General features: G+C 45.9%; 1 protein-coding gene across 1 annotated transcript in view; it reads left to right on the forward strand.

Moving 5' to 3' along the window:
* Positions 1-9,288: 9,288 nt before the first annotated feature.
* Positions 9,289-16,304, forward strand: part of ADAMTS9 (ADAM metallopeptidase with thrombospondin type 1 motif 9) — a gene marked incomplete at its 5' end in the record, with an annotated part of 164,561 nt that continues 157,545 nt past the window's right edge. Inside the window, 3 exons of the mRNA XM_080913845.1 lie at positions 9,289-9,403; positions 9,989-10,389; positions 14,843-15,005. Of these exons, the coding sequence (XP_080769971.1) occupies positions 9,289-9,403; positions 9,989-10,389; positions 14,843-15,005 (679 nt within the window). The remainder of the gene's footprint in view (positions 9,404-9,988; positions 10,390-14,842; positions 15,006-16,304) is intronic.

The following is a 16,304-nucleotide window of genomic DNA, read 5'->3' on the forward strand; positions in this document are numbered from 1 at the left end:
AGCTTAATAAAATATAAACACATGTGAGAGACACTGCTGTTCACTAGTGGAAGAACACAGGCCTTGAAACTGGACTGCGTGGCCTTGAATCCTTGTTCAGCTACACTAGCTGTGCATTTGAGGCAAGTTGCCTAACTTTGCCATGGCTTCATTGCTTCTTCCACAAAGCTCCCTGGGTTGTCAGAAAGATTACATGTGGTGTTATTCACTGGTTCTGGAAGTAAGCTTTATCCTAAATGCAATTAGGATAACAACAACAACAACAAAACCAAAAAACCTTGTTAAACATCACCTGACACAATTACTTAGTTCAAAAACAAAAACCATACATTTTTGTGCATGTATTAAAATTGATTTACCATATAAAAACAGGAATTTCTTTCAGTGTTTACAGGGAAATAAAATTCTGGCTATTTCAGGAACTGTGGGGCCAGTGAGATGGCACATCTGGTAAAGGGCCTGTCCATCAAGCCCATCAACCTGGGTCCCACCCCCAGAGTCCATACAGAAAAAAAGAACCAACTCCCACCACAGTTAATCAAAGCAAGAAACTCAATGGCTGAGAAGCACTTAAAGAAACGTTCAACATCCTTAGTCATCAGGGAGATGCAAATCAAAGGTACTTTGAGATTACACCTAATACCAGTCAGAATGACCAAGATCATTAAGATAAATTATATTCATACTGGCAAGGATATTGGGTAAGGGGTACATTCATCCATTGCTAGTGGGAGCAAACTTGTGCAGTATAGAAGTCTGTGGTATTTTCTCAGGGAAGACTTGAGTTAATCTACCTTGAGATCCAGCTATGCCACTCTTGGACATATACACAAAGGATGCTTCATCCTTCCACACCAGAGATGTTTGTGCAACCGTGTTCATTGCTGAACTTTATAATAGTCAGAAACTAGAAACAATCTAGATGCCCCTCGACAGAAGAATTGATAAAGAAAATGTGGTGCATTCACACAATAGAATATTACTCAGCCATTAAGAAAATTAAATCATGAAATTTATAGGTAAATGGATAGAACTAGAAATCAATCAAACAAATAAACAAACAAAAATTCTCAAGTGTTTTACGCAGAAAGACAAACATGGCATATATTCCCGTATATGTGGATACTAGCTGCTAAGTCAATGATAAGAAAGCTACAATCCATAGAACCACAGCAGTTATGTATCAAGAGACTAGGGAAGATGTTATAGACAAAGTGCAGGAGGGAATAGGAGGGTAAGTCAATGGAGAAAGGGGTAAGAAGGACATGAGAGAAGACATATGCGTAGAGACAACCAAAATTAAGGATTATTGTGGGGTAGTATGGAACCCCAATACAGTAGAAGCTTCATAAAATATATACATATATAAGGGAAATCTAAATGAAATTGCCAAATAAGGGAAAAGACAGAGGCCCAACTGGACATCTCTTATTACTAAACGAAGCTTTCGGTACAGAGAATAGGTTGAGTTGTTGCCCACTAGGTTCTATAGGCTGCTCTCCACAAAACTCATTGAACATGATGATGTCAGCTGGTGCCTACTTCATGCCTGTTCTCGCTACTGGAAGATACTCTGCACACCATCAAAGGAGAAAGGTAAGCAGCAAGCCAGCTACAAACCCTTCAGTCTGCAATGTGTCCTGCCTACAAGATAAGATAGGGCAACAGTGGCACAAAGCTTGTAGGAGTAACCAACCACTGTCTGATGTGGGTTAAGGCTTCCTCCACTAGATGGAGCCCCTAGGCAACAATGCTTGGTAGCCCAGAACCTGAAAGTAGGCTGAGGATCTATGGGAAAATCTTTTGTTCTACTAACAAAATGTAACAATAAAAACGACTCCTAGTGACATTCTGCTATATGCATGGGTCAGTGCACTTTTCAGCCATTGTCAGAAGAGCTTCCTCCTGCAGTTTTATTCTGGGGAACAAATATAAATTTTAAAAATTATTTTTTCTCTCTCCTGTTTTTTAACCATCCTTTGAGTGAAAATGAATGGGCTCTGCATCTGTCTTTGTTCTTTGAACTTTCCTTAGGCTGTCTATCTGGTTCTATTCTGCTGTGTTAGGCTTTTTCTTAACATGGTGCATTATATTGTATTGTTACATTATATCATAATCCCTTAGATGCCTTTTTGAAGATGAGAACGAGAAAGAGTATGTATTCTGATAGGGTAGGTAGGAGAGTACTGGGGGAAAGGGAGGGTGAAAATTACAAACAGGATATATTGTATGAAACAAATGAAATTTCAATTAAGAGAAAAATAACAACAATGAAAACCAACCTGACCTCCCTGCATGTACTGAGACCTATAGGGAATGAGGGCACACACACACACACACACACACATACACACACACACACACACACACACACACACACACACAGACAATCCCCCCACACAAATGTGAGCACACACCTGTGTGAAATAAATAAACAAAAACAAACAAGTAAAAAGGAAAATGTTTTGGTTAAAAAATAAAATAAAGAATAAAATGCCTGAGGAAAAAAATGTTCAACTTCTATGCATTGCTAATTTAAACAAGCTATAAGAAGATATTTTAAAAATTCAAGTGAAGAAACAGCTAGGTCATTAATTACTTGCATCACAAGCATAAGGACCTGAGTTCAATCCCTTAAGCCCATGTAAAAGAATGAGCAGAGCAGTGAGTGTGCAACCCTGGGGCTGGGGAGGTAGAGACAGGTGGACCCTGGGGCTGGGGAGGTAGAGACAGGTGGACCCTGGGGCTGGGGAGGTAGAGACAGGTGGACGCTGGGGCTGGGGAGGTAGAGACAGGTGGACCCTGGGGCTGGGGAGGTAGAGACAGGTGGACCCTGGGGCTGGGGAGGTAGAGACAGGTGGACCCTGGGGCTCAGTCTAGCCAAATCCACAAATTCAAGCCAGTAAGAGGCTTTTGTCTCACAAAACAAGACACACACACACACAGACACACACACACACCTGTGCACACACACCTGTACACACATACCTGTGTACACATACCCCTGTGTATACACACACACACCTGTGTACACACACACACACACACACACACCACCATCACCACCACCACCACCACCACCACTACCACCACCAAAAGATAATGGGACCAACATCAAGGCTATGTGGGAGAAATATTCAAGCCAGTGACACATAGTTCACCGATAGATAGAGAAGAAGGCTCCTAAATGATGATCCTGATGATAAGGAGGTTACCTGACAAAGATGTGCTGAGAGCCTCTAGCTCCGCCTTGGTCAGAATTGAATACTGGCCCTCCTAAAGAGCAGGTTGGTTCCAGGGACAGTACTGACTGGGACATGTAGAGACCTTGGCTTGGAGCCGGCACGGTGGAGTCATTTCTTGACACCCTCTGAGTTTGGTGACAATTGTCCCTCCATGTGTGCTGCACAGAGCAGACAAGGAGTGCTGAATCATGAACTAGAAATAGCCAGTGGGCAACAACGGTCCTGAAAGCTTCTGCTTCCAAATAAATAAATATTCAAAAATTGAAATTCTGATAATTTTTAAGTCAGTACTTGCTTCCCCCGAAATGGTGACATCATGAAAAACAGAAATTTACTTAATTTTATAAAATTATGTAAAATCCTTATGAGTACATATTTAAGTGATATGTAAAGAGTGATTTTCATAAATTAAGTGAAGCAGTCCCCTTTAAAATAAGAACCAAATTGGTGGCAACAGTTAGCACATTTAACAAACACAGGAGAATCTACTCTGTATCCTGACAATATACTGAAGAAGATCCATTTGTCTTTTTACAACAACACCCACTTGTGTCTTGACTGGGCCAAGAGAAGTTCTGGACTCCGGCCATGCACATGTATAGCTATAAATACTCTGACCCTTGCCAGCTTCTAGGAGGACATATTTCTAGTAACTGTCTTTGTCCAACACGCGCTTTTAAGAAATCGAGACCTCAGACTTGCATAAAACCCATCGTCTTCTAATCTAGCTTTAGCTTCTACTGTTTGGATCTAATCTACATGGTATTTCTGAATGCCATCTGTGGTTAAATCCCGGGCCCCACTGGGCTCATTCCACCGGACGGCAGAGGAAGAACGTGAGTCCCCATGTACAGCAGAGGACAGCACTGTAGGATCATGTGAGGAGCTACCGACCGGAGGTTAGGATGAGAAGCACCTGGTGATGCTAAGGTAGCAGCTGGGCTGTAGACCTGACCGGTGTCTTAAAGAGCCACCTCACACACCAGACCAATAACCTTTTGGGGTGGTCTCAGTAGAAGCTCTTCAAAACTCAATAGAAGAATAAACTGTTTGTTCACATCATGTTAGCAGGTTAGATATAAGGGCTGAAAGACGGTGGTCTATCAGACAGAGATCTGCATGTCACTAGGCTGCACTGAATCGTGGAAATGGCAGCTTTGGAGCTGAGCTGAGTGCATGCCTACTCTGCACTCTTAGTTACGAGATGCTCAGCCATGTACTCTTCATGAGTACATGTCTGGTTCTCTTCATGAGTAAAACGAGGAAACAAAAACTCCATAGTCAGGTTGCTCTAAGGCCAAATAAACAGCACAAAGGAAGAACTTGGGGCTTAGCAAACATAGTGGCGCCCACCTAGAAACCCCAAGTCTTAGGAGGCAGTCAGCTTCAACTTCCAGGGCAGCCTGATCTCCTTAGTGAATCCCAGGTTACCCAGAATCCAATGTTGTTGTTCACTGTACAAGAAGATACTCTTAGCATTGCAGTTTTCTTGAAGTCAGTAACTGTGACACTAAAAGATATGCACAAGTCATTTAACCACATGGCAAACAAGGATGACATCGTTTCTTCCCAGTTCCATCCTGCAAATAAGTGGTTCGAAGGGCTAAAGAGATGGTTCACTGCTTAAGAGCACCAGCTGCTCTTGCAGAGGACCCAGGTTCCATTCTTTGCACCAACATGGCAGTGGCTCACAACCTCTGTTAACTCCAGTCTCAGTGATCTAATGCCCTCTTCTGGCCACCACAAGTATTGCATACAGTTGGTACACATACATACATACATACATACATACACACATACATACATACATACATACACATAAAAAAAGTAGGGGGATTTTATTTAAAAATAAAATTGTGACTCCCAACAGGTAATACATGGGATTGTGGAGTTTAGCCAACATCCGTTCCTCATTGGGAAGGAACCTTATTCACCAGAACCCAGTGCAGTACAATTTCCGGGGTTTATTTTTCTCACATCTCTTGCTGCTGCCCCTTCAGGAGACAAGACGTTATGGTTCCTGGTTTCTTTGTATCTTTTGGGTGTGGGCATTCTCCATCAGTGAGATCTCTGTTCCCTCTTTCTTTCCTGTTCTTTCATTGGCCTTTGTCTCAGCAAATGGAATAATTTATGGTGTGATTTCTCATTTCTATCTTCCAGGCTCCCCACTGCCAGCAGCACTCCTCGGGGACCTAATCTGCGTGCAGAATCGGCCAAAGAAGGCTTCCACTTTCACCCACAGTAATATCCAATTCCAGTAAAGACTGAGAAAACTGGCTAACAACGGTCTCTCTTATGAACTCAAAATGACTTCAGAAAGCACTGACTCAGAGAAGACTTTTGTGTACATTGGGTGGTGGGAAGGGCAGTGCTTAAAATCTACATTTCTCTCTCAGACTGGGGCAATTTTAATACCACTTTATATAATCAACCTCCAAGACTCTTTCTTCAGTGTGCACAAGTGTGCATTGAAGGTGAAGGGTGTGTTCAACGATTCGTTTGTCCAGGACTTTCGAGCATACTATGTGCAGGACTAGTCTGAATGCTATAGAGAAGATATGGAAATATTTATGATGGTTACTCCACGTTAGGAAAAAACGAGCCAAAGTGGTGGCCTATGCCTCTAACTTCTGCTACTCTTGAAGATGACACGATACAATGGCATGTACAAAACCCAAGACCTGCCTGGGATACAGCGTGAGTTCAAGATGAGCCCCTTTCTGGACCAGAGATGTGACTCAGTGGTATAGCACAACAAAGAATGTACTAGGCTGGAGTTTAATAGTTTAATCCCCAACACTGGGGAAAAGAGAGGAGGGGTGAAAGAAGGGGTGGGGGGGAGAAGGGGTAGGAATAGAATATTGAAGAACAATTTTCTGGACATTAGTCACCTTCTCCAAACCTAGCTACATTTCTAACCAATCATTTATTTGTTATATAATGACTCTGGGTTTATCGTTTGATTTTTGAGATAGGTTCTCACTGTATAGATAGCGCTAACTGACTTGGAGCTTACTGTATAGACTGAGCTGCTCTCAAGTTCAGAGATGGGCCTGCCTTTGCCTCCCTACTACTAGGTAGGATTTGAGGCACAAACACCAGCACATCAGCTTACATACAGTTATGAAGTTAGACTAAACTTCCACAACAATTTGAATCAGATCACTTACTAGCCAAGAATTTTTGTCAGAGTACTTCATTTTTCTTTCACCTTGGTATTTTAATCTGCAAAAATAGTTAATGCCACCTGTCTCATAAAGCTATTAGGAAAATTGAGTTAGATGTAGTGTATTAGCACGTGGCAGATGTGCAATGAAATAATTATTATTTAAGATTAACACCTGAATTACCAAACTCATTTATCTGCTTCTCTCTCGATTTGAAACATGTTTCTCTCCTATAAGATTTTTTTATATGTGTACCTTCTGAGGTTGGCTAAAACATTGATACACAGTTAAGCACTTTCCTGGTGGTAAGAAATCCATAAGCCTATGGTCCCCAACTCTTCAGGAGGTCACAACAGGTGCTTTGGCTCCTTTTCCCCCCATCAGCTACAAACAGAGGAGGAACTTAATGTTTTAGACATAAAGCAAAAGGGTGAAGCTATACAGGAGAAAATGTCTCTCCCTGTGGTAATTTTAAAGATATTTTTATTTTTAATTACACTTATGCACATATGTGTGCAGAGGTCTGAGGGAGCAGCCAGAAGAGGCTGTAGGATCTCCTGAAACAAGTTTCAAACCGTTGTAAACATCCACACATGGGTAGTGGAAACCAAACTCAGGACCTCTGTAAGGGCAGCAAGTGTTTCTTACCAAGGAGCGCCTTGTGTAATAATGCCTGTGAGCTTAACATCTCTTGATCAGGAGGTGTTTGAATTAAAATCGAGTAGAAGATACTTTCAGAAGCGCTAGGCTTGTGAGTAGAGGTCCGAGTTTCACACTCAACTCCCAGCAACCCCCAAACATAATGATTAAGCACGATCTTTAACACTTCAAGAAAAGGAAGATGACACGCTAGAAGACATTCACTTCTGTGAGTTATTTTGAAGATTCAAGGTTGAAAGAGCACCTTTTAAATTATCTGCTTCTTTTGTTTGCTGTTTTATTTTACATTGAGACAGGGTCCTTGTGTAGTTTAGGCTGGTCTAGATTTCTCCAGCCTCCTGTCTCAGCCTCCTCCACAGAGCGATTTCAAGTGCACACCCACACAGGGATACCGGATGCCTGGACGTTTGCAGAGGCAGTGGTGCCTAACCAATTGGATCAGCAAGATCTTTAGGAAATGGCAACCCTGCCAAGTCATTTTTCCGCTATCATCAGAACTGTACACATCATTGTTTCCAGGATGGGTGGCACTCCCAGCTCACTGTTTTCAGCTTTCTGCTGGCACTTTGATATGGCGGGCCAAGCAGCAGAGAACTCCGGTTCTAGGAAACTTAGGCAATGATAAATTTGTTTAGTCATATCAGTTACTGAAAATGCCCTTTCCCTTCCCTTTGAATTAGTGCATCCTCCCTTCCCAAGAGCTAAGGGGTAAAGGTGCTTTTGAACAATCCACGGTTTAGCAATTTTTCTTCTTTACTTCTTCTTCTCCCTCTGTTCCTTTCTCCTTTTCTGGAGTTCTGACTTCCAAATGTTCATCTTCGACCGGAGGGAGATGATAATTACTTGAAGTATCCACTTGGAGCCACTTCCCTGCTCACATCCTTTACCGCTGAAAGCAAGCGGAAGTGACTGAGAAATCCCTGGAGGTTAGAGTGACTTCCCCAGGACCTGCAGCTCCACAGTCCTTCCCTACTCCCTTCCCCTCAAATGTCCGGCAGAGTTGGAGGCTTACAAGCCCCCCCCCCCCCCAACAACTGCACCTTAAGCGTCTTAACCTTTCGGGGGGAGGGACCTACAGAAACCTGTAGACACTCTAGCCACGGAGACAGAAGTCCCGGGAAGACCTGGGTTTAAACTGTTGCGAAACTTTCAGGGAATTGCGGATCTGAAACACAGCTGGAACCACAGGACTGAGATAGATTCCTGTCTTTAAAACTCTTAACTTGGGGCAATTAAGTAGAGAGTGGAGCTCAGGTGACAAATCTGGTTCCTAGTGATCAAGTGTAGGATCGGGATAGCGCAAGGCTACTTTCTGTTGTAAGGAATGCCAAGTGGAGTGATGGAAAGAGACGGGGCAGGATGAAGGGAGCAGGCAGAAACAGGGAAATGGAGAAGGCTCAGGGGAAAGCGGAGAAGGAAGAGACCATCGGAGGAGAGGGACAGGGGCCCAAAGAGACCTTCACCAAGACCTGGCGAGGGAGAGATTCCAAACAAGAGACCAAAGTCGTAAAGGAGAGTCGGGGTGTGTGGCTGAGCGCCACCGAGGGGAGAGAACTTTCTCTGCTCTCCCTCCGTAGTAGGGAGTCTCTAAAAACCCCACCTCGGGGAGGTGATGCGGGCAGCCACCGATTGCTCCGATTGCTCCGGCGCTGCCGGCGCCTCTGGCCTCTTGTCTCCGGCAGCTGGAGGGGCCTAAAGCGGTGAGTCCTGGCACCCGCGGCCGAGGAGGGGACAGGATCTGCAAGGAGGCGGGCCGCCTGCCCCGTTTTCTCCTCCCCTCTCCTCCTCCTGGAGGCGTGCACCTAGGGTATTTGAGCGCCCGCGGGGGCCCCCGCCCCCTAGCCCCCCATTCAAGAAGCGGCTCGGCTAACTCAGCCAGCAAAGGGCGCCCGGCGCGCCTCGGAGCGCACGTTCCGCGCCTTCTCCTGCCCGCAGGCTGGACATTATGCGGCGGAGCCGCCGAGCCCTAGTCCTCCGCCTCCTTCTCCTCCTCCTGCGGCCCGAGCGCCTCAGCTCACGGCAGGCGGCAGCGTTGCTCAGCCGAGCGCAGACGGGACCCTCTCTGCAGGACCTCAGCGACTCCTAAAGTCAAAAAGTTGGCGGCAGGGCTCGGGGTTCCGCGCGCTCTCCACGGCTGCTGCCTCGCGTCGCCGCCAGCCACCAAAGCCGGCAGGAGGGAGGGGGTGGGAGAAGCGGGGGGAGGGGTGAGGAGCACCATGCAGTTAGTATCCTGGGCCACACTGCTAACGCTCCTGGTGCCGGACCTGGTTGAGATGAGGAGCCCTGACTCCGCGGCGGCCGTGCGCAAGGACAGGCTGCACCCGAGGCAAGGTAACATGGCTCTGGACCCTCAAGCCGCTCCCCACGCCCCCCACACACGCCATTGCCACCTCCTTGAACACGCTCTGGGGCGGGCACCCCGCAGTAAAGGCCTCTCTCCTTTTCCTAGAAAGAATTACCTCTCCTTTTGGAGCCTCTCCCTTCTCTGGTCATCCTTAGCCAACTATTAGGGAGGGAAACACTGCAAGAATTTTAGCCCCCCTCCCCGGTTCTTTTTACCTGATTTTTTACCCTTCTTATCTCCTGTTCCAAATCAATTCTATTTAACAGTTTGGCTCACCAGAGAGGGCACTTTTTATTTTATTCAGGATAATTATCAGAATCTGTAATTATTTTATGTTTTTAGATGTGTTCATTGTCTGACTTCTAACGCTGTATTCTCAGCCCCTCGCCTAGTTCTCTGCTGTTACTATTACAGTAGGCGTTCAACAAATATTTATCCAGTGGTGGAGCGTGGAAGACTTGACTCGAAGTAGCTGCGAAATAAATTAGGACAAAGCCCCCCATCTTCTTTTTAAATTAAAACTTTCGGGGGAAATGAATGATTAGCTCATTTGCCTCTGTTTCTCCCTGCAGTGAAATTATTAGAGAGTCTGAGCGAATATGAGATCGCGTCTCCCATCCGAGTGAACCCCCTCGGGGAACCCTTTCCCACGAACGTGCACTTCAAAAGAAGGCGACGAAGCATTAACTCTGCCTCTGACCCCTGGCCTGCCTTCGCCTCCTCGTCGTCTTCCTCTACCTCTTCCCGGGAGCATTACCGCCTCTCAGCCTTTGGCCAGCAGTTTCTATTTAATCTTACCGCCCATACCGGATTTATCGCTCCACTGTTCACTGTCACCCTCCTTGGAGAGCCAGGGGTGAACCAGACCAAGCAGTATTCCGAGGAGGAAATGGAACTTAGGCACTGTTTCTACAAAGGTCATGTCAATACCAAGTCTGAGCACACTGCGGTCATCAGCCTGTGCTCCGGAATGGTAAGTGGGCGCGTGCCCCTTCCCTCCTCCCCGCCTCCTCGTCTGCTTCTTTAAGACTTAATTGCACCCTAGTCTGAACCTACCGAGTCTATGCTTTGGCGTTAAATAGCAACACTGGCTTAGGTCTCGGGGAACTGGGGGTCTACCGGCGTAGAGCGGGCTCTTACACTCGAGAAGAGTGTACACGTCTGTTCCCAGAGGGTCGTGTATCGTTTGGAGATGTCTTGGATTGGATGGATTTGCTGTACGCAGCCCAACACTGCAGAGTAGTTTGCATGTTGGTTTACACACTCAGAAAGTTGCTGGGGTTGTGGTTTCTTATAGCAAACTTGGCTGCTCTGGAGCCGTGCAGCTGAGCGCTGGGCGACTCAACTCCTCATTGGCGCGTCCTGAGTCAGGGATGTAAACTGACAATCCCTGGACACCCTTACTGGCGCTCTGGAATATCTCAGGTTGTAGACGCGGCTACACAACCTAGTGTCCCGGCGTTCTTTCCTCTCGGAGCCTTTTATCACGTCAAGGAATTTTGAAACTGAACCAGATTGACAGGGAAGCCGATCCTGTCCCGGGAAAGGAAGGGTGGGCCAAATACTCTAAGAGCCGGGAGTGAGGGCGGAGCCTGTCTCTAAGGCGGTGTTTAGGATTGGAAGTGGGGGGGAGGGGTGGTGCACGGCAGTCCGACTCTGCACCCTGCTGGCGTGGTGGCTGGAGGCGCTAGAGGAGTGGGAGAGCGCATGGAGAGATAGCCTTAAGAAGAGCCCTATTCTAGAACCTGTGGCTGTTTCAAAATGCAGGAATGGAAATGTATAGCGCACGTTTCTCTAGGAAGGTTGGGTGCGCCTGATACCATGCGACGCTGTCAAACAGGCAGCATTTAGTGCAAGATCCTAGTACCTCAACCCTCTTCTTCCTGACCCCTCTATTACCCTCCACTGGGACTAACAAGACATCGGTCCCCAATCCCTTTGACAACTGAGAGTCTTGTATAATTCTGGACCCAACTAGGGTAGTCCTTCACTTTCCCAAGCGACGTGCGTTTCTACCACGCGCGTATGACGCAGAAACTTTCCCGCGGCTGGCTCTCCCAGCTCACTGCACCGCGCATTACGCACAATTGGCTATTAAAAGTCTGTGCCCCTGGCGCATTTACCCTCTCCCCTTGACACACACATCCTCTTTCTCTCTTTCTAAATGGGGACTTGGGTACTCACTCGCGTGTTCGGCTGTCACATTTGCTGGCTGGTTCTTGCGTCTTAAAATCCAGGTCTGGAGGTTATATCCTTCTTCGACTACCAAGAGTTTGCTCTTGGATCCCTGCAGGAGCTCTGCTCTCCGGAAGACTAGGAGGAGGGAAGGTGGGATGTAGGGAAGGGGATGAGCCCCTTTACCCACCAGCTAAGTGCCGGAATCCTGGCGCCCAAAGTGCTTCCTTGAGATTGATTGAGAGTGGGCGGAGACCGCAGTTTAGCAAGGGGAGGGGATGCTGCGTTGAGTCATCACGGCCTCCAACCTGGGCCTGGACACTAGAGTGGCTCCAGCCTTTGAGAGGTTACTGCCTAGGTTGGCCTAGGCTAAAGTCTTGAGGCCGATCCCAGAGAATCAGCGCACCCCACGATTCAAAGCTAGGGACCTCCAATTCCTGGATCTTAGCTAGGGCTGCTTGTGTACTTCGTTGGTAAACAGTCTTTACTCCTCCTCTTTCCCCGCCTACACCGGTGGAATCCGAGTGGCCCTAGCAGTTGTATAAATATTTTTCTGCGTAGGTCCTTAATTTTTATTGGTGGTTTGACATGGTAACACAGTGCATGTGGTCTCTTTGAGAATGGAGAACCGGGGCCCTGAAAAGACTCTCTGGGGTATACTTCCCCATTAACATGGCATGTAACTTGCAGCCTGTCTGGGGGAAAGGGGCGAAGGAGAGGGCTACATATTTTTAAAATAAGCAAACTGGGTTTTTATGTCTCTAGCCACTTCAGAGCTTCCTGCCTTCTTTGTTTCCTGGAACTTTTATTTGCTCCCAAGACTCCTTACCATTCCTATACCTGCCCTGTGTAATGACGTTCCCCACTTTGCCCAGGAAATCTGCCCTCATGGAGTGACCCCACAGCCACACCTCCGTGCCCGCAGCTCCACTTAGCAGGCTTTCTGAATCCCGTCTCATACACTGCTCTCCCGTGCTGAGAGAATGTCTGTACCTCACCTTTGTTTTCTTGTTTTCTTTGGGATCAGGGTCTGAGAGAGACCTGCACCCACCTGCTTACCTCCCAGCTTCTTGTTCTCTCAAGCCCTGCCACACACCAGTAACAGGTCAATAAGTGAGCTTCAGAATCTCTCCACCACCCTTGTTCACATAGTCTACACATCTCCTCATAGCCTAGCGAACAATATCAAACTCCACAGCTGAGAATAAGGTCCCGACATTACATCCTCTTACACATAGCCTAGGGTCCAGTTTCATCTCCGCTTTCTCTTACAAAATTCTGTATTTCAAGTACTTGGCTTTATGCTTTCTCTAAATTCTCTCTTAATTCCCTGTGTTTTATATATTTTTCCTCCCCTCCTCCTGTGTGTGTCCATGTGTGTGTATGTATGTGTGTGTTGGTATGTTGATGATAATTGAAGTCTTGTGTTTCTAGGCAAGAGCTCTACCATTGAGCTACATTGCTACATTTCTTTTTATTTGAAAGGATCTGTTTCATTTCTACTTCCCCACAAGACTCCATAGTCTTCCACATAGTATTTGTTCCAAAATCATAGTTAGATCCCAACGATTATTTCTGACCCAGCAACAAAACTGATTTTGTCTCCATATTGTTAGCATTTATTGAACTTTTGCTGGGGGCTCTGTGGAACAACAGCCTAGTCCTCAAAGGTTTGTTGCATGTAGGAATATCTGGGCCTTGGGAACTACTATCCTCTCCTAGGCCGTGTGGTCATAGGTGACCAAGTTGGAATTACATTACTTAAGAGAATGACTGGATTTGTTTTTTCATACACTGAAATAAAGTCAGCACTAACACCTGCTCTGTAGGAGTTTAAGGCAAATCACTTCATGTCTGTGCCCCCCTCCCCCCGCCCTGGCTCCTTTACTGTCCCACAGGCTTCACATGCTTCTAAGACACCAGAGGTACACACTGACTGCAGGCAGAGGTGCCTCCGTGACATGAATGTAGTAACTGCTGCTTCTCCGGTGCCCGGCCCTCTGTCACAGACTTACACTAAAATTCACTTCTGCTGGAGTCATGAGAGGAGCTGTGTTAAAAAGTCAGATTCTAGATATCAAGCCTAGAAATTCTGAATCTGGAAATACAGTGTGTCACTAGGAATCTCATCAGAAAAAAGTTTTCCTCCTGGGCTGCTTTGATCTTCCTTGTTTTGGGTATTCAGTACCTTGGCTGGCATTTCACATGTATTTTCCTGGATAAGACACCTGGAAGGAAAGCTCATTAAAATTCTGATTCTTGAGTTGACCCCAGGGATTTTGGTGTAGTTCAGCAGAGAGAAGACACAGGTCAATGATCTGACTCTAATTGGCTCTGGAAGATGATGGTACAGGTACCCATATTTATATTCAGGGGTGATCTTTTCTTTTGTGACTAGGGAATGAGATAAGGCTTCAGGTTATTTTCCGTGTGTAAAGAGAGAACAGTTTTATGTCTCCTCTGAGACTCGGTACATTGAATATTCACATAACATTAAATGGTTTGAACTTGAGGCACTGTGAATCATTTGCAAACCTTGTAGCTGTGCAGAAAGGGGACCAGGAGTATGGCCTTTTGCAAGGTGTTTGTTCATAGTGCTTGGTAAGAGCAAACTGGTCCAAGACCAGTGAGCTACAACAAAACCCACTGGTCAGTTCAGAGCCCAAGAGGGTTCTCCAACTTGGCAAATCAAACGACTGGCATTATCTCATTTAACCTTTAAGAACTTCACCTCCAACTGACCAGTAAGGAAGCAGCTCAAGGAGGGTAGGTGTGGTGCTGGGCGTGCAAGTAGCAGCCCATGACAACAGTGGTTTTCCGATATCACTCTGCCTTAAGGGAACAGGAAGAGCCCATGCGTCAGGGTTACCTTTAGGGAATTGTATAGACCTCGTGAATGTGAAGAAGAGGGTTTTGTCTTCTCTCTCAGCTATGCACTGGTGTCTGTGACTTTTCAGGCTCCACAGGATCTCTTTTAGGTGCCTGTAGCATTGGGAGATTTGAAACTTAAGCACTAAGGAAAAGCTAGCTATTAAAAACAGGTGAGTTGAGAAGTAGCTTTCACTAAGGCAGAGAATGGAGATGAGCCAGGACTGCCCCAGGCTACCTCAGAAGTTTCTGTTGCCCCCACCCCAGAGGGAGGTGCCAACAAACTGCCCTGCTCCTCCCTGGAATCACTTCACTCTTTGGGTCATGTTTGTCCCTTCTGTTGGCTGAGTTGTGTTAAATGAAACTCGTTTCTCTCTTCACAGATGGGCACATTCCGGTCTCATGATGGAGATTATTTTATTGAACCACTGCTGTCCGTGGATGAGCAAGAGGACGAAGAGGAACAAAACAAACCCCACGTTATTTATAGGCGCAGCACCCCTCAGAGGGATCCCTCCACAGGAAAGCATGCCTGTGATACCTCAGGTATTTGCTTCTTGGCTAAATCCAGATGCAATGTTGACATGAGTTTATGCCACGCTGCAAGAAGGCAGTGGCTTTTTTGCTGTTTGCAGAGCACCAGCTCATATAATATGACTTAGTCATTCTCCCAGTAAGGTAGGTATAGCCCCTTGTAAAGATAGAAACTACAGAGAGGTTTAGTGACTTATTCAAGGTTGCACAGCTAAGAATTTACAGTCAGGATTCAAGGTCAGAAAGCAATGACTCCAGTCCATCTGTGGACAAAGCCTCCTATTCTGTTGAAGTTGTTGATACTTAGAACAAAGCTGGAGTCTGAACCTGTGACTTCAATGAGCAATTCGCTTGTGTTTTCTTCATTTCTTCTATTCATTTGGTTTCACTTTTGGTTTTATTCCACATTTGTAACTTATGCATGCTGCAAAGGTTTTTGTTTGCTTTGTTTGTGTTTTTTTTTTTTAATCTTATAATGGAACTCACAAAACCTGCTGTGTATTTTTTATTGATTTGACTAATGCCCTGTGGTTTTAGGAAATCCAAGAATGGTTCTGTGAGCTTCTTAATAGATTTCAGTCCCATCCTTACACTCTAAGTCTAATGCTGAACTTCACTCCTGGACAGATCGTCACGGATTTGGGGCTGATGTGTGGGTCCATCTTAGAGACGTATTTTCCTGAGCACCCCAGGGAAGCTAGTGCTTGTCTGTGGGCTTCAGTCTGCAGGGTCTCAGCATTTCTTCCTGACCCCTAGGCCCAGCTGTTTTTCACCTACTTATAGCTTACCACTGAGTAGCATCCTTACCTATTGTTCTTGCATATTAAGGTGTTTAGTAGAATGTTTTTTTAAGTCCATTGACTTCTTGCTTTTGGAACCATTTCTTTCTGTCTGTCTTAATAAAAACTGCATCAACAAAGCAAGCAGCTATTCAAAGTTTTCTGGTAGCTCCATACAAGACTAAGACCACCTTAGAGTGGCTTTAAAAGCTCCCCAAAGAGTTGTCAGCTTCATCTTCCATCTGTAGCAGGATTGCTCAGAGTGATGCTGTCTCCTGTCCTCATCCCCACTACAGGTATTATTTCTAGAGGGAATCCTAAAAGATAAGGATAGGTGCTTATAATCTGAGAGTAATCAATGACAATGGTAGAATTCTAGGCCTCTGGGCTCACTGTTGTCTTACCATGAGAGGAAAGTAGAATATAACTGAAGTCACTTTACTTAGTCTCTCTAAAAGACAGAAGAAGCCATATGGCACACACCTGGAGGATCATGGGCTCAAGGCTAGCCTGAGCTACTTTGTGACTTTCA

The sequence above is a fragment of the Micromys minutus genome, assembly GCF_963924665.1.
Source record: "Micromys minutus genome assembly, chromosome: 3".
NCBI classification, from domain to species: Eukaryota; Metazoa; Chordata; class Mammalia; order Rodentia; family Muridae; genus Micromys; species Micromys minutus.